The sequence below is a fragment of the Zymoseptoria tritici genome, chromosome 12, assembly GCF_000219625.1.
Source record: "Zymoseptoria tritici IPO323 chromosome 12, whole genome shotgun sequence".
Lineage (NCBI taxonomy): Eukaryota > Fungi > Ascomycota > Dothideomycetes > Mycosphaerellales > Mycosphaerellaceae > Zymoseptoria > Zymoseptoria tritici.
In genome coordinates, this window is record NC_018207.1 from 566,324 (window position 1) to 589,186 (window position 22,863).

General features: G+C 54.2%; 10 protein-coding genes across 10 annotated transcripts; 5 read left to right on the forward strand and 5 right to left on the reverse strand.

Moving 5' to 3' along the window:
• Nucleotides 1-1,994: 1,994 nt before the first annotated feature.
• Nucleotides 1,995-2,955, reverse strand: MYCGRDRAFT_97006 (uncharacterized protein; the record flags this gene model as incomplete). The annotated part of the gene is made up of 3 exons (XM_003848124.1): nt 1,995-2,320; nt 2,370-2,488; nt 2,540-2,955. 3 exons carry the CDS (start codon nt 2,953-2,955, stop codon nt 1,995-1,997), a joined length of 861 nt encoding a protein of 286 aa, XP_003848172.1.
• A 695-nt stretch (nt 2,956-3,650) lies between these two features.
• Nucleotides 3,651-4,222, forward strand: MYCGRDRAFT_106326 (uncharacterized protein; the record flags this gene model as incomplete). The annotated part of the gene is made up of 1 exon (XM_003847869.1): nt 3,651-4,222. A coding segment is annotated over one exon (262 nt), but the record flags the coding sequence as incomplete, so codon positions are not given.
• A 1,367-nt stretch (nt 4,223-5,589) lies between these two features.
• MYCGRDRAFT_106329 (uncharacterized protein) lies at nt 5,590-6,331 on the reverse strand (the record flags this gene model as incomplete). Its single annotated transcript, XM_003848123.1, has 4 exons — nt 5,590-5,802; nt 5,855-6,022; nt 6,074-6,103; nt 6,155-6,331. The coding sequence occupies 4 exons, from the start codon at nt 6,260-6,262 to the stop codon at nt 5,701-5,703; spliced, it is 408 nt and encodes a 135-aa protein (XP_003848171.1).
• Nucleotides 6,332-7,066: 735 nt separating this feature from the next.
• On the forward strand, nt 7,067-8,324 carry MYCGRDRAFT_106332 (uncharacterized protein; the record flags this gene model as incomplete). The annotated part of the gene is made up of 4 exons (XM_003847870.1): nt 7,067-7,456; nt 7,510-7,640; nt 7,693-7,792; nt 7,846-8,324. The coding sequence occupies 4 exons, from the start codon at nt 7,078-7,080 to the stop codon at nt 8,094-8,096; spliced, it is 861 nt and encodes a 286-aa protein (XP_003847918.1).
• Nucleotides 8,325-8,629: 305 nt separating this feature from the next.
• Nucleotides 8,630-10,898, reverse strand: MYCGRDRAFT_77359 (uncharacterized protein; the record flags this gene model as incomplete). The annotated part of the gene is made up of 8 exons (XM_003848122.1): nt 8,630-8,803; nt 8,860-9,173; nt 9,300-9,487; nt 9,538-9,920; nt 9,975-10,027; nt 10,094-10,115; nt 10,376-10,525; nt 10,591-10,898. The coding sequence occupies 8 exons, from the start codon at nt 10,846-10,848 to the stop codon at nt 8,780-8,782; spliced, it is 1,392 nt and encodes a 463-aa protein (XP_003848170.1).
• A 309-nt stretch (nt 10,899-11,207) lies between these two features.
• Nucleotides 11,208-12,226, forward strand: MYCGRDRAFT_88242 (uncharacterized protein; the record flags this gene model as incomplete). The annotated part of the gene is made up of 2 exons (XM_003847871.1): nt 11,208-12,057; nt 12,126-12,226. The coding sequence occupies 2 exons, from the start codon at nt 11,208-11,210 to the stop codon at nt 12,224-12,226; spliced, it is 951 nt and encodes a 316-aa protein (XP_003847919.1).
• A 245-nt stretch (nt 12,227-12,471) lies between these two features.
• MYCGRDRAFT_77366 (uncharacterized protein) lies at nt 12,472-13,630 on the reverse strand (the record flags this gene model as incomplete). The annotated part of the gene is made up of 1 exon (XM_003848121.1): nt 12,472-13,630. The coding sequence occupies one exon, from the start codon at nt 13,561-13,563 to the stop codon at nt 12,472-12,474; it is 1,092 nt and encodes a 363-aa protein (XP_003848169.1).
• A 567-nt stretch (nt 13,631-14,197) lies between these two features.
• MYCGRDRAFT_50604 (uncharacterized protein) lies at nt 14,198-15,420 on the forward strand (the record flags this gene model as incomplete). Its single annotated transcript, XM_003847872.1, has 2 exons — nt 14,198-15,111; nt 15,168-15,420. 2 exons carry the CDS (start codon nt 14,198-14,200, stop codon nt 15,418-15,420), a joined length of 1,167 nt encoding a protein of 388 aa, XP_003847920.1.
• Nucleotides 15,421-15,750: 330 nt separating this feature from the next.
• On the forward strand, nt 15,751-18,628 carry MYCGRDRAFT_77372 (uncharacterized protein; the record flags this gene model as incomplete). The annotated part of the gene is made up of 2 exons (XM_003847873.1): nt 15,751-17,551; nt 17,685-18,628. The coding sequence occupies 2 exons, from the start codon at nt 15,874-15,876 to the stop codon at nt 18,626-18,628; spliced, it is 2,622 nt and encodes an 873-aa protein (XP_003847921.1).
• A 1,794-nt stretch (nt 18,629-20,422) lies between these two features.
• Nucleotides 20,423-22,238, reverse strand: MYCGRDRAFT_88246 (uncharacterized protein; the record flags this gene model as incomplete). The annotated part of the gene is made up of 2 exons (XM_003848120.1): nt 20,423-21,967; nt 22,023-22,238. The coding sequence occupies 2 exons, from the start codon at nt 22,236-22,238 to the stop codon at nt 20,423-20,425; spliced, it is 1,761 nt and encodes a 586-aa protein (XP_003848168.1).
• Nucleotides 22,239-22,863: the final 625 nt, after the last annotated feature.

Below are 22,863 nucleotides of genomic sequence, written 5' to 3' on the forward strand. Positions count from 1 at the left end.
GATTTGTCAAAAGATACAGTATTTCTGGATATGAAAATCGTCATTTTCGTTCACAGATACCTTCGCGTCATGATCATGAGCTGCACCGTGAGTACAGCATCGCCACCCGAGCGCACCTGACGGATGACTGTCATGACAGGGTTATAGGGAGCATACTTGGTAATTGGGCCATGGATCCTGGGCAAGCCCAGACGGTACATCGTCTCGCTGTAACTAACAATCCCTGCCGATAATTGACGCTTTTGATTTTCGTATTTGACGCTTTTTTCCACGCGCTCACCAAGCAACTGCGCAGCCTTGCTCCCCTCGTCCCTCGGGTCACGGCTTTGCTAACGACAACAACATAGTTATCCTAACTGGACTAACGACGAGGTGTCCGCGACCGACACCCCACCGCTGTTGGGGGATGGTCGCAAGCTCCCAAACCCCCATTCCAGGCCGCGTGGGGGGGCCCCTCGGATCGCTCCCCAGGCTTGGCTGTTGTGTGTGAGAAAAGCGTCAAATACGAAAATCAAAAGCGTCAATTATCGACGAGGCTAACAATGCTTGCGCCGTACGGAGTATTGTGTAACTTGTGTCGCATTACGGTATGACCCGGATCTCCCCTTGCACGATCATTTCCCACGGACGTCGTCGATTGAGCGATTCCCTCGTATATAGCGCGCCTTGCTCACCGATGCTTTTGATCTCGTTCATTTCCGAAAACGCTACAGTACAACCAACCTCTCCGACTACCACGACGACGAGAAATCATGCAGTTCTCTCAGCTCACCATCGTGCTTCTCTCTATCGCCTCGACCGCCTTTGCCCGTATACGTGCCGGCGTACGTCCCACTCCTCCTTGAGGATTTAATCTTCTCCATCTTTCTAACAACGACAACGATATCTAGTCATGCGACCGTGGCGCTGGACGCTTCGGCACTTGCCACATCCCCGGGGATGGTCAAGGCTATGAAGGCTTCGACGTGGACTGCAGCCAAGTATGTTGCGTACAGTTCCAATGTTCGGTCCATGCGCGCTTTACTGACACTGCGTGAAGAACTCGCCATGCATTTCGGACAAACATCCCCGAGTTCCTTTGCGTTGCAATCTCATCGACAACAGCCTGGAAGCTCTTTGCTATAACCAGTAACGAGGTCGAGGGCCATCTTATGGACGTGGTCACAAGTGTCCATCTCTGAGGACTATTTCAACGATGCTGGAGATCTTTGGAGGATGGGGTGTTTGGACGGCAAGGTCGCTGGATGACGGGTCTAATTAATGCGGGCGCTGCAAAATATGATTGGGATTGAATTTGCTCGATTTGTCTCCTCGCTGTATTTGAGCTTACCACATGTGAGCCACGTGTAGCAACATCCACTGCTTCGTCACTCTGCATTCAGCTGCCTCCTGGCCCGTCCAGCTCCCGGCGCACCGGGTGCTTCTTGTCGAGCCATGCCTGGACTTGCCCGAGATCGTCAATGTCGACAGTGTGTGCGTAAATTCCCGACCGAGGAAACACCATGAGAGAACGCTTGGGTCAATTGCGGTCAACGGACATGCATGTGGGTGCTCTTGGTACCATCTTTTATGTATGCCGTTCTTGATCTCAACGTTGTGCTGCGGTGTCTCGAACTGCTTGCCTTGGGCCTTGAGCTCTTCATGAGGTGAACGACCCGCAACGGAGCATGTCGCTCAACGGAATGCCGGTATTCCAAGCGTATAGCTTCACTTCCACTGGCATAGTAGACCTCTATTCCGCAATAAACGAGCACTCAGCTGCTTCATCGAGAAGATCAAAATATCCGGACGTATAGCGCCGATTTTGTTAGCGAGACTGATCTCCACGGCAATGAGAGCACTGGAGAGTGGTGTTGTGTATCTGAGCCCAGTCGATATGGTGGCACACGAGATTCACATCCAGATGGCGTACGAAGTCGATGGGATATGCAGCTACCGCTCAAATTGCCGTCTCACCTCCGTCTTCGAGCTCAACATCCATGTGGTACTCGTGTTCATCCTTTGATACGTTTCGTCGGAACCGAGGCTGGCGCTTTTCTCGATGCCAATGTCAAAATTCTGGTACTAGTCTGCACGGAGGTATGCATCGCCTTCTTCATATCTGCCCTCTCACCGCCCGCCATCTCGCCATCTTCCATCTTGCCCTCTTTCATCTCGCCAACCCCTTTCTCGACATATCTCTCCTCAGCCTCCTGGACGATTTGCGCCGGGAGTTGAGCCTGGTGAAAGCGGACTTTGGATGCATGTAAGACGGTGTCCTCGTACGCTTGGGCGGTCTGATCGTTCCCATAAGTCGTGCTAGGTGGCTCGACGCCGATGTCTAGGTTTTGATAGTAGTCAGAGCGGAGGAAGGTGCGAGATCTGCATACTCGTCGTCTGATTCTTCGTCGTCGTCGGAACCAACATCATCATCTTCAGAGTCAGAAGATCCAAAAGCTTTCCAGAGACACCAGGGTATAGGTCGTTGCAGTACACTCCCGTCTTCGTACTCTGTCCTGGAAAAGTTCAAAATCAAAGCATCATCATGGGGTTATTCCACCCTGTCTCATCTCGCCTTCTTTCCACTCTTGGTGGCTCGCATGCGTCGTAAGTGCAAGTACAAATGAAAACATCATCCCTCTGCGCTGTGACAATATGCGCCTTTGCATGCTGCTTCTCGGCAGGATTGATGGTGCGTGCATCGTCGGTGGCGATCAGGTTGTCCACAATGTCCTGGTCCGTGATGCGACCTTTCAGTGTGAATGTGTGAGTTATAGCCTTCCTGAACTTGGGCTCGTGGGTCGTAGTGCTGGTGGTGCTGGTGGTGCCGTCGTAGACATTCGCGAGTGGAATGGTAGCAATCTGTTGCTGGCCGTCGTCGAGACATGCGAGACTCAATGCTGGGATGGTGACCTTGGGAGTGTTGCACGAGGCTTGCTGAAAGATCAGTGCCCGGCGCGCGAGCTCTGCTTCCATGGTGAAAGTGGTGTCTTGTCAGTTGAGAATGTCGGTTGTTGTGGTATTGACGTTGCGAGTATGTTGAAGGAACGAATGAAAGAAGAAGAATAAGAAGGTTGTATGAAGTGGTAGAAGCAAACGGAACTGCATTGTGGATCTATATCATGATGACCTTCGGCTTCTGCTGCTGTTCATCTGCGACCTCTCGAACTTTGTCTTCATACCACTTGATGTTATGATGCTCGCTGGTAGACATGTTGTGTTGTACTGGGTATTGTTGTTGCGTTGTTGCATGGCATCGTCTGCACGGAGCGACGTCCTGAACCCGGGACTGACGATTCTGTCGTCCACTTGCAAGCTCCGACCCAACGGAGTCATATTCTGAGTCGGACAGGTCAGGCTCTCCACTCTCGCTGGTGTCATCGTCGGTGTCGAGGACAGGAATTTTGTTGGCGGTCGAAGGCTCAAAGTCAGAGTCCGATTCTTCTCTGATGATACGCTTGGACTTCTTCGGCGGCGGAGCGCTGAGTGTCTTTGTGGCCCTGGATCTGCTGCTGGTCAACGGGATGGCGGGTGATTTGCTCTCGCCATTCCGTTGGCCTGCCTGCCTTCTGGTTAGTGGGCGGGAAGAGATCAGCAGACGAGGACACGGTCCGTTTCGACTTTCGCGCCATAGTTGAAGACCTGCAATGGCGGTGCGAGCATTTGACGACTGCAGAAAGAACTTACAGAACCAAGGCCATCATCTCCGTGGATGCCATCGGTGATGAAGCCAGCAGCAAGCCAAATCGGCAGGACTCATGTCGCGGTACTATCACGCCGGATCCCGTACTTTGTGAGATTCTGGGCCAATGTGTACGCCGTCCTCCTGCGAGTGGACTCCATCGTTGCCACTTCTCAGCTCAGTCTCAGCCGAAGGTGATCATCTGTAGGTCTTATCGGCATGTCCCGGCCAAGTACGTGTACCAGACATGACGAGTGAGCTGTACGCCTAAGCAGCATGTCCTATCAATGTATCTGTACGTCCAAATGGCAGTGGCTGCCACCTCGGTAAGTGACTTGCCTGTACGCCTTGCTAGGCCGTCCTGTACTTTGTCTGCACGGCCACATAGGCTGCCCTGTCAGACTATCTGTACGATCAAGAAGCTGTCCATCCAAGTGACCTGGACGCTTGAGTAGAGTGTCCTGCTAATTCATCTGCACGCGGAATGGAGTGTGTCGGCAGGTCACCTGTACCCGGATCGCATGACCCGGACTCCGGGATGTCAAGGTCATTATCAAGACGGACCTCCCCAGGGCGTTGTATATTGCTTTCGAGGCTGGCACGGAGGTGTAAGACTGCGACGTAGCATCAGTACTTTGAATGTTCTGTCACCAAGATGCGGCGTTCCTTCGCTCTGGCATGGCATGGGCATCGGAGCGAAGGCCGAAGTTCCCCGATCACGGACAGCGGTGTGACAAGAACTCAAGGCGTAGAGGAACTGGCATGAGCGTCTACGTCTCGCATGCCTTTCGTCGCCGCGTAGCATGCTGTCAGGTCGACATTGACCACAGCCACGCAGTTTCTCGTACATTCGTGTGACGGTTTAATCGCGTTCGATCGCGCAAAGTGTCCGTACTCAGATCCTGTGGGATGAAGCATGACAAACCTTGCCATATGGGCTGATGTGGCCGCTCCGTGGTGAAAAACGAGCCGTGAAGTCAACTCAGGCTATCGGCTAGCGCATCACATCACTCGATTCTAGCGTGGCGGATGCATTGATGGTTGTATCGGACCACGTGTTGTCGCTCGAGCGCCCAAGAGGTGAGAATAGCAACACGTCGTATTCCATTATTCGCCAACACGGACGTCTCGCTTGTCCCACGGATGGAAGAGGCCACACTGCTCGTGTCGACTTGATCCTTCTTGGCCGGATCCTTGAATGGCATCATCGACGTAGTCTTGAAGTAGACTTCCGAACTTCCGATGCGATCGAATGCTCAGCCAGCCTCTCGGAAGTATGAATACGCCCAGAACTTCTGGAAGACCGCCCAGCAGCGTCGTAGGCTACGCCGAGCGACGCTACGGCGAATGCTCCGTCGTATGGAACAGACCACGCTCCCAAGACTGATGGTGAGACTTGCAAGAAGCGGTGACAACACTGCCCAGACCCGCCGAGAGGTCTGCAGGCGCAGGAACTCTCAGCTCGCCGTCTCGCTGCATTGCGAGAGACCTGCATAGCTCCAAAATCCCCCATTCGCTGCCGGAGGTCCTGTCGTAGGGTGAGGTGGTATGCATAAGCGGCGTGGCTGCATTCGATAGTCGTAAAGCAAGAGCTTGATGGTGAAGGTGGTGTGCTCGATCAGGACGATTGGTGAGAGCTGCAGAGCAGGGCAGGGTTCTCCGCAATGGGATCTTCGGCTACAAAGCCGAGCCGCGCATGGCTTGGCGTTAGACCGCAGGCCATGAGTACGGTCGATGGCTTTTACACAACACAATGGACATTTTGTGAGAGCAGTGGCCGATGTTGGACGTACAAGACTTAGAGCATTTGCTGAATAGTCATCCACGCATACAATCGATCGATACAGGTTAAGTCTGACCAAAAAGGTCCGTACTATGAAGGGGCAGTTTGTGAACGGAGAAATCGACAAGAAGTACAGAGCACAGTATCGTTGCTAAGGAATGAATTATGTATCTGAATATTCGTTAAGGACAGGTCGTGATCGAGTAACGTCGTAATGCGAAGCCAAAATATCTCTGCAGGCGATCAATCTGATGATCTACTGGGCCTCCTCCACAGCAGCCTCCTCGCGACGGTAGTGTCCGTACGACTTGTACTCGTGGGGCAGAGCAGCCTTTTTATAGTCTCCGTAGTTGGAGTACTGTTCTAGGATTAGCAATACATTCGTCTTCTTCAGCGGCAGAGCAACTTACTTTGCCGTAGTTCTCAGGTTGCTTGGTCTCTTTGTACGACCCGTAAGTGCTGTAAGTCTGAGCCTTGGGAGTGTTGGCCGCCTCAGCTTCGGGCTGGGCTACGGGCGCCGCCTCGGCCTCGGCCTCGCGGCGGTAGTGCCCGTAGGAGGTGTACTCATGAGGAAGCTTCTGTAAACAAGTCAGCAAGACCCTCGTGTTGGACCGTTGGCCTATACTAACGGCATCTTTATAGTCTCCGTACGAGGCATACTGCTGGAGCGTTAGCAAGAGTCGTCGGCGTAGACCAGGCTCTCAAGTTACCTTCGCGGCGGCAGCCTTGTCGGGGCAAGCAGTCCTCTTCTCAGTGGGTGCAGCGAGGACGCTGGTGGCGGACAGAGCAACAGCGAGGATGGCGAAGACGTTCTTCATGGTTGCGGTTGAAAGGTCGTTGAAAGTTGCAAAGAGTCGAGAATGGTTGCTTTGGATGGAGTTCAAGCGAAAGTCAATGGTGAATGATCAAAAGCTGTCCCACCGGACGTCGCACACTCTTTATGCAAACAGCTCCAACAGCAAACACGAAAGCACAGCCCTTGGCCCACCTCGAGCTCTCCGCTCTGCAAAGGATCTCCACGTCAGCGATCGTATTCTCACAGACTATTGCCAAAGCTTCAAGACTCACGGCACATCCTCCCAAGAATCAGCTCATGCAAAGCCAGCCACCACGGCGCAGTGGCATGTTCACAAGGATCAGCTCCGCGCAAAGCAGCCACCAAGGCTTCGGTGGTGGCAATGCGGCCCAGCGCTCAGCCGATGGGATGAATTTCTCCGTGCTATAATGGGACGCAGCATAGCCGTATCTGCAGGTTAGTACGAGATACATCGACCACTTTGCAAGCCTTGGCTGAATTGGCCCAGCTGAGGTCGTGCCAATTCTTTGACGTACAAGATCGACGGCGGAGGATTTGTGGAGTTTCGCTCAGCTGATGATCGCGCTTGTGGACGCTAGTGGCTGCATTAGCGTCGCTTTGTATCGTGTTAGGGTCCACTCCTTCAGCTACGCCTCGCGAGGTCCATATTTGGAAGGTTTTCGTGTTCTTGGAGGTTTCTTGGATGTAGTCATCTAGCTAGACGTCAGTTACCGAAGAGCTTCGAGCTCCACGGTCGAGCATTTTGCTTCCCTCATTACTCGTTTTCTCCTCGAATCATACCACCTTGAACATTTCCTTTCCAAGCAAGTCGACACAATGGCTGCTGTTCCATTGCTGAAAGAAGAGCCGATGGGTTCAGAGGATGGCTACGACAGAACAGAAGATCTCTCTTCCGACCGAAGGAAACAATTACCACTTCTACGAACAGCCAACATCGGATGGGCGGTTCTGTGCGCTGGTCTGCTCGGTCTGACCATTGGAATTACAGCAGGTGTCGCCATTCTGGTCGTGCAAGGCTGGAGTTCGAAATCAGAAACATGTATATCAAAAACAGCGGGACCGTCACCAGTAACGAGAGATGTGGATATCACCTACCATACAGAGCAGTTCAACGGATCGTTGATGATGGAGAACATCTACCGATTGCCTGGAAGTCCAGAGGTCGATGCTGCGTGGGAGGCGTTGGGCGTGAATTGTGGGTTGCCGCAGATACAGTCCGACAGAACTTCCGTTGACGATAGCGTTCAGATCGCCCACTCCAAGTCCCGTACGAAGTCGGCCTAGAAATCGGCCTTTCTCCAGATCAGGTGAAATTGCAGAAGCAGCACGGCGGTGGCTTCCCAGCAAACGTAGAAGGGTTGCATCATCTACACTGCGCAGTAAGTCGTTCGACCCCCCTCTTCCAAAGACACTCACCAACCCCATGTCCAGAACTTGGTCCGACAAGCCCTCTACTACAACATCGACTACTACCGCGACCTCGGAACCGGAGCCTTCCAAAACGAGCCCCACATCGTGCAAAAGCACGTCTGTGAGTCACAAACCTGCACCTCGAACTAACGCCCATATACTGACTCCCAACAGCACACTGCCTAGACGTTATCCGGCAACAGCTCATGTGCACAGTCGACATCGGAGTCCTCGGCCAAGTCTGGTTCCAGCCCGGCGACTCCGACGTCCCAGAGCCTTTCGTCGACTTCAACACAAAACATGTGTGTCGGAACTTCGATGCGATTCGACAATGGGCGGAAGAGCGACAGATGCCTGAGGAGGTGCCGGATGATTTGATACAGCCACCAGAGCCGGGCGACTATATCTATGATCATGTACCATAGTTGGTGTTTGTCGTCTCTTGTGTTTTGTGGAGCCTTTGTAGCGTTTGAAGCATTTGCACATATTTCTGAAGGGCCTTGCGTCATGAAGACAATGCTGGCTGTCTCGTTGCATCACCGTCGAACGGCCGCGACTCGTTGTGCAGTCCTGCTCTGACTCGTTGTGGGCGATTGCTGATAGACAGCCGCATCGGTCGAACTCGTCATAGAGCGTCCAGAGGCGACATTTGGTTGGACCTGCCCGAAGCTGATTTGAGCTCCACTTAGCAGGCACGATTTCGTTTGCTGATGCTCGTACAGAGGCAGTAGGTTCGACACTACGCCCAAATGTTCAAGGGAGCTCAACGGTACATCAAGGATACATTAGTGGGACAAATCACTTACCGGCGTTTGGTAGAAGTGGGATGATCTATCAAGTCAATGGATCTTCGGTTACATCACGCTGCTCATTAGAGGAAGTCTCAAAGTGTGTGATTACATACGTGCGTTGGCCAAATTAGCGCTCGAGCCGTCTTCAGCGCCGTACACTGATTCCCGTTGTCGAAAATTGATCTTCACACGTTGAGCGAGTAGTCCTGCAAAGACCCAATGTATCAGCGGTTCTTTTCTGCCGCATGGTGACGGCTTCAATCACAGCCACACCGGGCCAATTTTTACGCTCAGCATGGAAGCAGTCGTCCTAATACTCAAACACCAGGCGGTGGTGGCACCTAGGCAGGGTCAGCAAGGTCTCGCTCGTTCTGCTTCTTTAAGGCGCTCCACTTACACTGTTGTACGCTCCACCTCCTGTGCCCGGCGGCGGAGGCGGAGGAGCACTCTGGTCCTCGGGCGGAGGAGGCGGTGGAGCAGAGCCGTTAGCCACTGCTGGAGACTGCGTGGTGCCAGCAGCTTGTGCTGCCAGGTAAGCTGTCATGTACGCCGCATACCCTCCGTACTGAGCCATCGGATCCTGAGACGGGTTGGCGGCATAGTACGTGATCCAGGCTTGAATCACAGCCGGATCGTTCGGATCGGTGGCGGCTCCAGCGGCGCCGGTAGCTGCTGCTTGAGGTGCAACAGGGGACTGAGCGCCTCCGTAGCCTCCTTGAGCGCCATAGCCTTGTCCGCCATAGCCTTGTCCTCCATAGCTGCTTCCTCCTCCGTAACTGCTGCCGCCACCGTTGTTGTTGTAGCCGTTGCCGCCGCCGTAGGATCCAGAATGCTGACGATCCCCGCCGTCACGGTTGTGGTAACCTCCTCGATCACCACCGTAGCCTCCACCGTACCCGCCACGATCGCCGCCGCCACGGTGTTGGGGTCCGCGCTCCTTGAATTCGAGGTAGGACTCCCGGACTGATTCGAGAAGGGAGAGACACATCTCTTTGGCTTGATCGACCATGCTTTGCTCCGGTCCGCTGATAACATGTTAGCAGAAGTCCTACCATCAGATCTCACCACAACATACGCGACATGAAGGTACATCTGCTCATCACTCTCAACCCCAGTATCGTGCTCCATGAAACCACTGCCGCGGCCCTTGATCTGCACACGACAGCGTGTCTCGGTCTGAATATGCTTGACATAGCTGCCACCCGCACCGACGACTTTCGCGCGGAGGTTGAAACCAGGAATCGGCTCGAGGTCGATCGGGATGCGCTCATCTGGCCACTTGCGACGACCGAGGGCGTCCCTCTCTGGCTGCTCACGCGGTTGATCCTCACGACGACGGAATCGACGCTCGTCGATCAATTGGGGGAGCTCCTGCTGCATGAGCTCATCGATCTTCTTAACGGCTTTCTCGAGGCCATCTTTCGTGGTGCTGGTAACGTGGAGGTAGAGCGGTGGGTTCTGCGAGATGATCAGTGTGATTCTGAGATGTTGGAGCCTGAGATATGAGCTCACCGCGGCCGTGGCCATGCTCTTGTCGGGGAAGTAGCTTCCGCGGGTGGTGACATCTTTATAACACAGTGAGCGATTCGGACCTAGTTAAATCATAGAAATTTCGTAGCGATGTAGCGTACCGGCGCCCGTTTCATCCTTGATCTGTATGTCACATTTGCGGTCAGCTTATGAAAATCGGGTTTACCGGCGGCAGCTAGAGGCGCGCAATAAGTGTAAGTCATGGTGCTGTAGCCTTCAGTGTGCTCTCAAAAAGTGTGTTTCTTTGATAACAAACCCAAGTCTGTTTTCTCAGGACAGGAAGGTAGGGAAAGTGATGGGTGTGATGACGAGTGGTGTATGTAGAGACAGTGCGATTTGTCTGGCTGTATCAGTGGGCAACGGTGCAAAAAGTGAATATTTACCATCTTCTGAGTCGAGCCTTTGGTCAAGGTGTAGCGGTTGCGCAAATCGTTGACCTCGATGTCCTTGATAAAGTCACCGTCTTGCTGGTAGATTTCGGCGTTGAGAGCAGCGACAGGCTCCGAGGGCGACTTGGGCGCACCAGCGCTGGTCTGTGTTGTCGAGAAGTCAGCTTTCTCCAATTGTCTTCATATATCCTCATCTTCTCAACACCCACAGCACGAATCGGCGGCACATCCACGTGCTGCACTCCCTTGCGGTCTGCCAGCTGCGCATTGATCCTCGAGGCCGCAGCCATCGCCGCCGCTACCGGATCATGTTTCTTGTCATCCTCGGTCTTTTCAATGCTCTTTGACACGGCGGGGCTCTTCGGAGGGGAGCGAGAGCGGTCGTCACGCTGATCGAATCGGCTGCGCTTAACAGGTTCTTCGTCAGTCTGATCGAAGCGCGAACGCTTGCGAGGTTCCTCGGACATGGTGGAAATGTTCGAGTCGGTAGGATGGTGAGAGAGGTATTCGATGTGGAGAGGAACAAAGTCGGGCAAAGTTCGAAGTCGAAGTTCATCAAAGATCCCGTCACGCACAAGCTCGAGGCGCTAGACTTAGACCACGCAGCGGGCCGGGAATCCGCGATCTCTCTCCGCAAAGCTCGGCAGAATTTAGCTGCTGAAAGTGATTCACGCTGCGACTTCGCTTCAACGATATCATCTTCATCGACTGCCATTGTCCCTCTCACATCCGTCGTAATGGCCTCAAAACGAGCTCTCCGGACGCTGCAGTCCCAGTTGTCCTCCTCCCAATCCTTCATCAAACCTCAACACGCTCAAAGATTCCAATGCCGCGCAGAGTAACCAACCCCCAAAAACCACAATCCACACTCCCATCTAACCCCAAGTCCAGATCCTCCTCCACCGGCGCAATGGCCTACAAAGCCCTCCACCGCAAAGTCCAACCCCTCCCCGCCTCCGCGACTTCATCCTCCATAACCCCCGCAGCGGCCGTCTCCTCCATCCTCTACGAAACCCCGATCCCCACGACCGCTCCTCCCAAACGACACGTCCTCAACTGCCTCGTGCAAAACGAACCCGGAGTCCTCTCCCGCGTCTCCGGAATCCTCGCCGCCCGGGGCTTCAACATCGATTCCCTGGTCGTGTGCTCCACGGAAGTCGCCGACCTCTCCCGCATGACGATCGTGCTGCAAGGCCAGGACGGCGTGGTGGAGCAAGCGAGACGACAGCTGGAAGACTTGGTGCCCGTGTGGGCGGTACTGGATTATACCGCTGCGCCGCTCGTGCAGCGCGAACTACTCCTCGCGAAAATCTCCATCCTCGGACCGGAGTACTTTGAAGAGTTGCTCGCACACCACAGGGAGATGACAGGCGACTCGGAAATGCCGATGATGGCGACATCTGGAGGAGACCAGCCGATCGACGGGCAAATGGAAGCCTACGAGGAAGCGAATGCGGATCTCGATTTCCACCCGCGCAGCTTGCCGCTGAGTGAGGCCCTGCGCATGAAACATCGGCATCTGGAGACGATTACGTACCTCACGCATCAGTTTGGAGGAAAAGTGTTGGACATCTCGACGAATAATTGCATTGTGGAGTTGTCGGCGAAACCGACGAGGATTGATAGTTTTATGAAGTTGGTGACGCCGTTTGGGATTTTGGAGAGTGCGAGGACGGGTGAGTCTATCTTGGGGACCTTTGCTGCTGTGGAGATCTTGGACTTGATTGCTGACTTGTCTGGATAGGTTTGATGGCGCTGCCGAGGTCTCCTCTTCATGGTGGGGAGAGCGAGAAGACGGTGGAGGTGGAGGAGGTGATGGATGCTGCGTCTTTGCCGCCTAGCTAGATTCGACGTCCCGTATCGTCTGTGAGTCTTGCAGGTGGCTTTGTAACGTTGACTGGGCGGCTTCGTGGTGTTCAACGACGCTGTACAGTAGTGTAATACTGCACGCCTTCCTCATCCCAGCACTATGTAATCGGAAAAGAAAGGGGTCGCGTACGAAAACTTCACAGATCTAACCCATCGCTTATACGCTTCAACAAAAGACACGCAAATATCTACAAACATCCCCAACTTCCACCCCTTCACCCTCACGCAATCTTCCCCTTATTCACCACAAACCCCTCAATCGCACTCACCGCCGCCCACAACCGATTCTCCGCTTCGGGGAACACCAAACTCCTCTTCCCATCATAGAACACCTCATCACTCACCTCCTCCGGATGTCTCGGCAAACAATGCATGAATTTCCACCCTTCCCTCGCCCCTCCCCTCCTCGCCAACTCACTTGTGATTTGAAACCCTTCAAACGCTGCCATCCTCTTCTTCGCCTCTTCTTCCTGACCCATTGAGACCCATGTATCCGTCACTAAAATGTCCGCGTCTTTAACCGCTTCTTCGGGGACGTTGGTTTCGGTGAGTTGCACGTTGGGCGCGGTGGAAGTGATGATGTCCCGCATGAAGGGCGGGATGGAGTAGCCTTTTGGTGTGGCTACGGCGATGTGGATCCCCAGCTTCGCGGCGCCGATGGCGAGGTCGAAGAGCACATTATTCGCGTCGCCGATCCAGGCTATCTTCAACCCTTCCAGCCCCAAACTATTCTTCCCCCTCCCCTCCGCCGAGCTAGGAAACGCCTCGATAATAGCCTGATAGTCCGCAATCGTCTGAAGGGGATGATACAAATCACTCAACGCATTGATGACCGGCACGGAACTATGTTTCGCCAGTCCCGCTACGTCCTCATGCGCGTTGACTCGTGCGATCATAGCGGACACCATGCTGCTGATCACGACACTGGTATCGTAGAGGGACTCGTTGACGCCGAGTTGGATGTCCTGGGAGCCGAGGAACATGGGGTGGCCGCCGAGGAGGGTGATGGCGGATTCGGAGGAGACGCGGGTGCGGGTGGAGCGTTTGGTGAACATGAGGGCGAGGGTCTGGTTTTGGAGGGTTTGGCGGAGGTGAGGTGGGATGGAGCCGGATTTGACGGAGGATTTGTAGGAGGAGGCATTGCGGACGAGGGTGGTGAGTTCGGTGGGGGCGAGGTCGGAGATGGAGAGGAAGTGTCGGGGGGCGAAGGGCGAGGTTGTTGTGGGTTGGGCTGGGGAGGTGGTGGTTGTGTATTGTCGGAGGTGAAGGGAGCGGAGGGTTTTGGAGGCGGGGCGGAGGGTTCGGGATGCCATTGTCGCCAATGAGGGGGACGAGGAGGAGGAGGAGGAGGAGCTCGTTCGATCGGGAGATGTATGTGTGTTGTGAGAGTGGTGGATGTGAGTAAGATTTCCTTGGTCGTCAAAAAATCCCAAGTCGAGCTTCCCAGAGCTCTCCCCGCCAAATGGCCATTGACTTCTGTCAGGTCACGACTCGACACCCGATCTCTAGTCACGACTTGTACACTGCAATAGAGAAGAGGTTCTTCGATGCAACCGCATCAGAAACAGGCTACCTTGCGATAGACAGTCGACAAGTTTGTAGCATTTCAATGTCACTTTTATGTACCCTTCAATTCTATTCGTCCGCTTGGCGCGAATTCCGGCCATTGTTTATCCTCCCGGGCCCGAATCACCGTAACGTCCGCCGGAAGGATTCGAAGGAGGCGCCCATCCGGAGACTGCAATGCCCGTGTGCGACCATGAGTACTCTTGTCCTGCCAGACGCGCCATGCGACTACACACTCATCGTTTACTTATATATACTGCTCTCGCGACCGCATCGAAAATGAGTACCATTGCAAGCCGTCTTCGACGAAAGCTGGTAGCACAAAACACCTTGACCTCACAAGTACAGGCTTACACCACCTCGACTAGAAAAATGCACAGCATGAAGATTGAGAAGCCCATCGCCATCCTCGGCGCAGGCCCGGCCGGCCTCATGCTAGGTCGTCTCCTCGACCTTTCCAAAATACCTTTTACCATCTTTGAGCGAGACACAGAGCCTCGCAATCGACAAGGCAGCGGGACTCTAGATGTGCATCCTGGTACTGGTCAGCTCGCCCTCAAAGAAGCAGGTCTATTCCCACAATTCAAAGAACTCGCTCGCTTCGGCGTCCGCAACAGGTTCGTCGACGAGAAGGGAAAGGTACTCGCCGACGTGGGAGGGGAAGGCGACGAGGACAGACCCGAGATCGATCGCCTCGATTTGCAGCGCATCATACAGGAGACAATCCCGCCGGGGAAGATTCAATGGGGAAGTAAGGTCCGGGATGTTGGCAGGAACACGAACGGTGCAGTCGAGATTCACATGGCTGACGGGAAGGTTGAGTCCGGCTTCGGTCTGGTCGTGGGAGCAGATGGAGCGTGGTCAAAGGTTCGGAATCTGTTCACCTCTATCAGTCCACAGTATTCGGGTACAACATTCCTCGGCACAACGATCCTGCCCGGAGATGAGGTCTATGAATCGGCGGACTCCCTGGCAGCGCGAGGAAACTTCCTGGCCATCCGTGGGTACCAGAAGATCTTCTTGTACTACTTGGGTGATCGATCGTACAAGATATACGTGGGCTCAGACCTCGCGCGTAATCAGAAACTCGATGACGCACTCCTCTCCGATCCCCTGGAGGTCTGGAAGTCGGTATTTTCCAGTGATTTCAAGGAATGGTCATCCACACTCACCGACCTGGTCAGCAAGAGCGCCAGAGGATATGGGACGTGGCCGTTCTACCATTTACCCAAGGAGGCTCTGTCGTGGGACCCCGTCCCAGGCGCTGCTTTAGTCGGAGACGCGGCGCACGTAACGTAAGTGGCAGACCAGTAGATGAGCGAGTGCATCACTAGCTAACTCATATTCCCAGCGTTCCGAATGGAGAGGGCGTCAACAACGCCATGTTCGACAGTCTCGAACTCGCTCAGCAGATCATCAAGCACTGGTCGGGCGACTTGGAGCAGGCTGTGGCGGAGTATGAGAAGACGATGATTCCGAGAGCGCGGGGGAGCCTAGAGGACGGAGAAATGATGATGAAGACGTTGTTCGGACCTGATGCTCCAGAGAGTCTTTTGCAGGCTTTCGGCTTCCCAGTCGATGGAAGTGGTTCAAGGGTTGATTGAATGGGGTCGTCGGCAGCGACTGCCGCATGACTTATGATAGAGATGATGAACACAGCACAACAGAGGTAAGACCAGGGGCGTGGTAATTGAAAGAGTATACCTAGTATGTACGATGAAAGCAGGTCGAACGAAATCGCAAATATCTCCCTCACTTCGCTCTCGGATTCGGTGCCGCATGGGTGGTCGGCAAAAGTGTGGGGTAGCATTTCCTCTTTCTTACCTTATCGTCGGGTGATCGATTGGACAAAGACCGTACTCTCTCGATCTCTTCCCATCCCGAGTGCTACTCCAGCATCAGGTATCGCACTGCGTGTGACCGTCATCATCTGCCGACTTTCCTTCTCTCCTATACATTCACGCCTTCCCTCGCTTCTCCAATCCCGACAGCATCGCCCGGCGCATGCGCAGCAACACATCCTGACGGATTGCGTCACCACCACTCCCACCGCCATCATGGCAGCAGACGACGAGCCCACCAGGCAACAACAGGACCACGATGCCTCGGAGCGCACACCTCTCATATCCCGCGCCTCCGACTTCGAAAACGCCGACCAGAGCCAACCCCATCGAGAAACCTCCGCCACATCCGTCCTCCAAGCTCTCCACAACCCCAAGCGACGACGATGGCCCAGTCTCGTAGCTCTCCTCGGACTCTGCCTGCTAGCTGTATTCATCATCGTCTTCGCATTCATCGCGCCGACCGCTATGAAAGAGTATGCCACTCAAGCGGTGGTGTTCGAGCCGACGAGCCTGTCCATCGACTCATTCACAGAAGATGGCGTGCGGGCGCGAGTGCAGGGTGACTTCACCATGGACGCGAGTAGGGTAAAGAATAAGAATGTGAGGAATTTGGGAAGATTGGGTACTTGGATCGCAAGAGAGGTTGAGACGGGGGAAAGTGAGATGGAGGTTTCGTTGCCGGAATATGGGAATGTGCTGTTGGGGACTGCGAGGATACCGGGGATTAAGGTGTACATCCGGAATGGACATACGACGCATATCGATGTCTTGAGCGACCTATATCCTGGAGATGTGGAGGGGATCAGACGACTTGCGACTGATTTCATCGATGGCCGGCTGGGCCAGCTAAGAGTCATAGGCAAGGCGAGCGTGCCGGTGAAGAGTGGTTTATTCAGCTTGGGAAAGCAGGCTTTACAGCAGGAGATGCTGTTCGCGAATGACGATATCCCGGAGATACCAAAATACAAGGTCAAGAAGCTCAACTTCCGCGAGGTTGAGTTACCCAACAGCAAGGGCATGGCCGCGGATGTGTCGCTCAAGGTGCAGAACAAATACCCTGTTGAGTTTACGATCCCTCCGCTTGGATTTGGCATTTTGGTGGACAACTGCAAGAAGAGCGATCCGTACATCATGTTGGCAAGTGCCATTACCAAGGATATTGGGATTCAGCCGAAGAAGGATGTGGTGGCCAACGTGACTGGCATCGTTCGCCAGCTACCTGCAGTCTTGACCCAAGATTGCCCGGGCTCTTCGAAGTCTCCGCTTGACAATCTTTTGGAAGGCTATCTGAACGGAGACGAGACAACAATATACGTACGAGGATCCGACTCGCCATCTGAAGACACGCCAAAATGGATCACAGATCTCATCTCAGACATTACTGTTCCCGTTCCAGTTCCAGGCCGTACTTTTGGACATCTCATCAAGAACTTCACCATCGTTGATACACACTTCAGTCTGCCTTCTCCATGGGCCGAGCCAGGTACCCCAGAGTCAAATCCTCGCATTTCCGGCAATGTGGCGGTGCTCGTCAATCTACCAGAAGAGATGAACTTCAACATCTCCGTCGGTCGTGTCCGGGCCGATGCTGATGTGTACTACAAAGGCAAGAAACTCGGCCGACTGGACCTCGACAAGTGGCAGCCAGCTCACAGCAATCGTCTTGAGGATACTGAGGACGGTCCATTACTACGAGTCGAGAGTGCAATCAAGAATGCACCACTCCTGATTGAAGATGAAGATGTCTTCGCGGATGTTGTACAAGCACTGATCTTCAGCGGCAAGTCCATCACGATGAAGATCAAAGCCGCCGTCGACGTTCAAGTCGAGACAGCGCTGGGAGAATTTGCCGTCCGCAAGATCCCCGCCGAAGGAGAGGTTCCCGTCAATCGTAGGTCTTAACCTTGCATCCATTTACATATACCCACTTTACCGCGACATTATGAGCTCGACGACCTGCATTGCATTCATCGCAACATATCATTCCATAGAGTAGATAGGCTAAGAAACATTTTCTCCTACAGCAACCTCCCCGTCCGACCCTCACCATCCCCGCCCCCCATTCTCCAACCTCACCGACACCCTCAAACCCCAACTCGTCGACCTCCGCATAGCCAACACAACACCCTCCTCCCTCTCCCTCGCCGCGACCCTCAACATCACCAATCCAACCCCCTACTCCGCCTCAATCCCCTACATCTCCGTCGAAATCTGGAAGAACGCTTCCCTCCTCGCGCACGCCACAGCACACAACCTCTCCATCCGCCCCGGCCGCAACTCCAACCTGGAAGTCCTCGCGCTATGGGATCCACTCACCCTCTCCGGTCCAAAGGGCAAAGAAACCGGCCGCCAACTGATATCGCAGTACATCTCCGGCTGGAACACCACCCTCACCTTGCGTTTACACCAAAAATCCTTCCCTTCCAACCCGACCCTCGGTCGCGCGCTGTCTCGTTTCCCCGTTGACTTCGCAGCTCCACACCTTACCCCCGAACATCCCCCTCCCTCGTACGGCGACCCCGACGACGATGACGACCAGCCCAGCGCAGGATCCTTCATCCGCAACGCCAAATTCCACCTCCTCTCCTCCAGCGCAACTTTCACCCTCCTCTCCCCTCTCACACATTCAACCCTCTACATCACCTCTCTCAACGCAACAGCTTACCTCCCACCTTCCGACCCTTCCGATCGCGACCCCAATCCCGCCGACCGCGAAGCAGGGCGTATCCTCTACGATGAGCCATTCGGCGTGCCTCCCGTCGCAGAAACTCCAGACGGTGAAGGGTTCGACACGCCGAGACTTCCTGTGGACTGGAATTTGGGCAGTGTGGGGTATGGAGCTGTCAAGAGGGCGTTGGGAGGGGAGTTGAAGTTACGGGCTGTGGCGGAGGTGGGGGTGAGGTTGGGGCGGTGGAGGGAGGTTGTGTGGTTCAGGGGTGGGGGTTTGGGGGTTGGGATTCGATTGTGAGAGTAGATTGTTGAGATTGGGTGATGAAGAGGGACCTGATGATCTAGGTACACAGTACAATTTTGGAAATAGTCTCGAATTTGGGAAGCGAGTGAAACAGTCTCGCGCATTGTCTTGTCATGTCAGTCAATAAATACATTCGTGTTCGTCTTACGATTTCTCGGGGTTCATGATGGTGACGACTTCTCTTTCTCTGCTCGAACGCCATCTCAGCCCGCTCCCATTTCAACATTACTCGATCACCACGAACCTACAACTCATCCCGCGGCAAACAATACGAGTCGCCTGGTCGTCTGCATCCTTGCCAGCCTTCCCAACATCCTACCAAGCCATCTCACTCGCTTTGCGCAGCTCGCATCGCGTTGTCTTCCGCCCATCGACCTCCTAGCCGTGGGAAGATTGGAAGCTGTTCACGGCAGCCAATCCTTCAACTCTCTGTGGGCCTCACGGCGCACTTCTGCTGTCCACAAATCACCACGGCTACGCGTGAAACCCGAGTCCCGCGATGCCTCCAAATGCTGCCGGCAATGAAATGGAAGTCGAATTGCTCGCTGGAGCTTTCCGCACATCTAGTCGTCTCGTCTCGTCGCTTTGACCTCGACTCGGACTCAACAGTCTGCCTTCGAACTTATGCGGAGCATTTGTGGATGTTCGAGAACCCTCGACCATAGGTTGAATGCTGAGTTCCTTGGTTCGGCGTTCTGAAGTCTCTTACGAACTGGTGGAGTGTACAACTCTGCTCTGCACGCAGTGCTCCGTGCTCGAAGTTCGTAGGCGTGCCTGCTGACTACGCAGTGCCTCGGCGACAGTGGGAGCATGAAGTCTGTATCGTCGCGGGTAGAGATAAGCTGGTCGGCGCCACGAAGTACGGAAGATGTTCCTCGGTTTTCCAGCAGCTCCAATTGCGAAAGCATCGCCGCAGGTGAGTAGTCGTGGGCCTAAGCAGGCCTTGTTCCGGATTGGCCGGCGCATGCGGTTGTCGTTGGGGTGATCACGCGCCCATGGCCGAGAGCGGTGCATTGTGATGCTCCATAGCTGTCCAGGCAATCTCCGTGGTGCGAAATGCCAGTCTCGAGACTCCTGTCCGATCGTATGGCCATAAGCCCTCCCAGCTGCGAGCATGTTGAGAAGTGTCCAACTCAATCATCGCCGCAGCATCGCTGCTCTTGCAACATCTCGGCGCCGTTCACCTCGATCACCATATGAGTACATCCAGCGTGATCGCAGTCCCTTTCAACCATGCACATGCACCGGATCTGGCAGCGCAGGCAACTCCTCAAAGACCTGAACCTCATGGCAAGGAGCCTGACTCTCCTGATCGGCTTTGGCTTTGGCTTTGGCTTCCTTCGCATTGTGGATCTTCAGCTTTCGGCGGCGTTCGAAGTAATTGACGAGGAGGATGACGGTGAGACTTGCAATGGCGCAGACGACGATTGATATGACGGCGAAGAAGGTTTTGGACGTTGCGTTTTCGGACGTTGCGTTTTCGGACGTTGCGTTTTCGGACGTTGCGTCTGGCATCTGCGAGGAGTCAGTGAGGTGCTGAGTTCGAGGGACGAGGTGAAGTACATGCCTTGAATGAACAGAATATGATGCTGGTATAGTGATGCGACGTGAGCTGCGATAGCTAAGCGATGCTGATGTGGATGTTGAGTGAACGTGATCGGTCGCCAAAAGCGGGAAGTGTGGAGAGCGCAAGTCTCAGATCTGGGGCTTGGAGATGGAGAAAGGAGGAACGACTCTGCTCGTGAACGCCGGAATGCAAGAGAGCATTGAGGCTTGCTCCTCCCTTCATCATTTACAATTCCAGGCAAGTACGACCACATCGCCTTTGCGGCGACTGTCATCGTGCCAGTGAGTATTGAACAAGCGCTTGTCCTCCACATACTTGCTGTCCTTCAAGAAAGGAAGCAATATCGGCTCCAAGTGCTCAAACACGATCAGGTAGTCAGGCCACTGACGCCGTGACATTGAATTCTCGAGGTCCTTCGATACCGCGCCTCCAACGTCGGAGGACGCAGTCCTGAGATCGCGCATGTTCTGCTGTAACCAATGAGCAGGATCATCGTAGAACACATCCGCCTCGTCGAAGTAAGTCGCTTGTTGCTCCGGAGACATGTTGAGTGGCGGCTCACAAGTCAATGCCCAAGCCTTGATCTCAGGATAGACGAAGTGACTCCGCCATGGTGTGCTATGGCAAGGCGTCAAGAAACCGACAGTGATGTTCCTCGCATCTGATGAGCCGTCCATTGCCGCCTCCTGCTTTTGCCGCAAATAATGCATCACATCAATGACGCCGCGCTGATGGACCATAGTGGTGTAGTATGCGATGACGATGTTGGCGGCTAGCAGAACGAGCAGTATCGCAGCTCGGCTCTTACGTCTTGTCAAGGCGAGAGAGAAGCTTGCGATGGGTCTCGCTGCCAGGATATGCAGCATCGGAAGCAAAGGATAGAGAAAGCGCATCTCCTTATGGGCGATCGTTGAGAGTGTCAACACGGTGAAGATGACCGCGAATGCAAAGATGAACTTCACGTTGCTCTGCCAAGCTTGCGTCGACATCGCATCGCGGTTCCTGTGTTGCAAGCTATGCCATGTGCCATACGCTGCGAATGGCAATGCTGTGGTCAGCAACAGAGGAAGCCCTTCCGTGAAGTAGTAGTCAACACGATTTCGTCCGTAGAACACGGCCAAGGACTGGACGAGGTTGATGTATAGGAAGCGCAGAGGAGGACAAGCCCACTCGCCATAATACAATCTGTCGGCGCTGGCAAATACGGCGACAATTGTTGTCCCAACAATGGCAGCAGCTTGGACAAGAGCAAGCGACTTTGCAAAGCTCCGAGTACACCACACTAAGCCAGCACTTATGGCGATCCAAATGAGAATGTTGGTCGGACGGAAATAGAATGCCACGGCGGCGCCTGTGAGCGCTGAGTAGAGTCCTGCGGGTCCAGATCTGACTCCTGGCTGCTTGTCGGTCGCCTCCGCTGCGAGGAACCATCTCCATGGAAAGAGATACAGCGATACCACGGTCACTGTCGCCTCCAGAGAGTTTGAGAACGTCCGGGTCGAACAGAACCACTGCCATGGGCTTATCAGAGTCAATATAAGAGCTGCATACGATGTCCGCCGTCCGTGGAGTAAATCGGCCAAGCGCCAAGTGTGATAATCCAAAACTGCCGCGAAGAAGGCTTGAAGCACTTTCGGGGCGGCTAGCAGCGCATTGGCACGCCAGTGGACATTGGCTCCGAGGAGATTACAGAGCAAGTCTGTTGACTTGAATACGACCGCGAAGAGAAAAGGGTGAACGGAGGTTCGCAGCCGTTCGCTCCACTCCTGGAAACCAGATCAGCGGTCTTCAAATCTTTTGGACGGTTGGAGTATCTTGTACCCAGGTGAGCCAGGCGCCGCTTTCTGGTCCAAATGCGAGATCCCATGCTGGCTCCAACGATTGAAAGTACTCATCGGGTTGGAACGAGGTTTGGACGAAGTATGAATTGGCCAGCCTGAACACGAACAAAACCGTCAAAGCGAGACCTGGAGCGATGCTTGCTGATGCTTCTGCTTGTCGGCGATGAGAACTTGTCTCATCGTGCTTCAGGGGCATCTTGGTATGCGTTGACTTTGGGCTTCAGACTTCCGGACTTGGTTGTCTCGAATTGTAGTAAAGCGTTCAAGGACTCATATGCGCGATACCTGAGACGGGTCCAATCTCCGCAGTTGGGGCTCTGCAGTGAATTTATTGGCAGAAATGCTTGTGTTGTGATGGTGTCGTTTCTATCGAGATTTGCTCTTTGCTCCCTCGCGTGGACATATCCAGAAGTGATATCGTAGTGTATGGCGCTAAGGGTTATCAAACACAAACTTCTGCCTCAGGCATCATTTCGTCTTGTCAGGACGACGACGACGATGTTGCTCCGTTTGTTCACAAACTTCGAGGTCGAGGTCAAGTACAATCGAATGCCTAAGAGTCCCATACATTGCTTTATTGGACACTTTGCTCCTTCCATGGCATAGATTGTCGAAGCCACGAGGAAATGTCGCATCACTCATCGTTTCAGTATGACAATGCACGACCGCTCCCTGCGTGACTCTCTTGGAGTCGAAGTTGTAGTGTCTCCGCCCAGATCACCGTCGCTCCCGCTCTTGCTCCAGCATCGACTCCAAAATGCACAGCCCCGCAAGCTGTCACATCCGAAGCCATCACGCCGCGTCGAGATCGCCAATACATC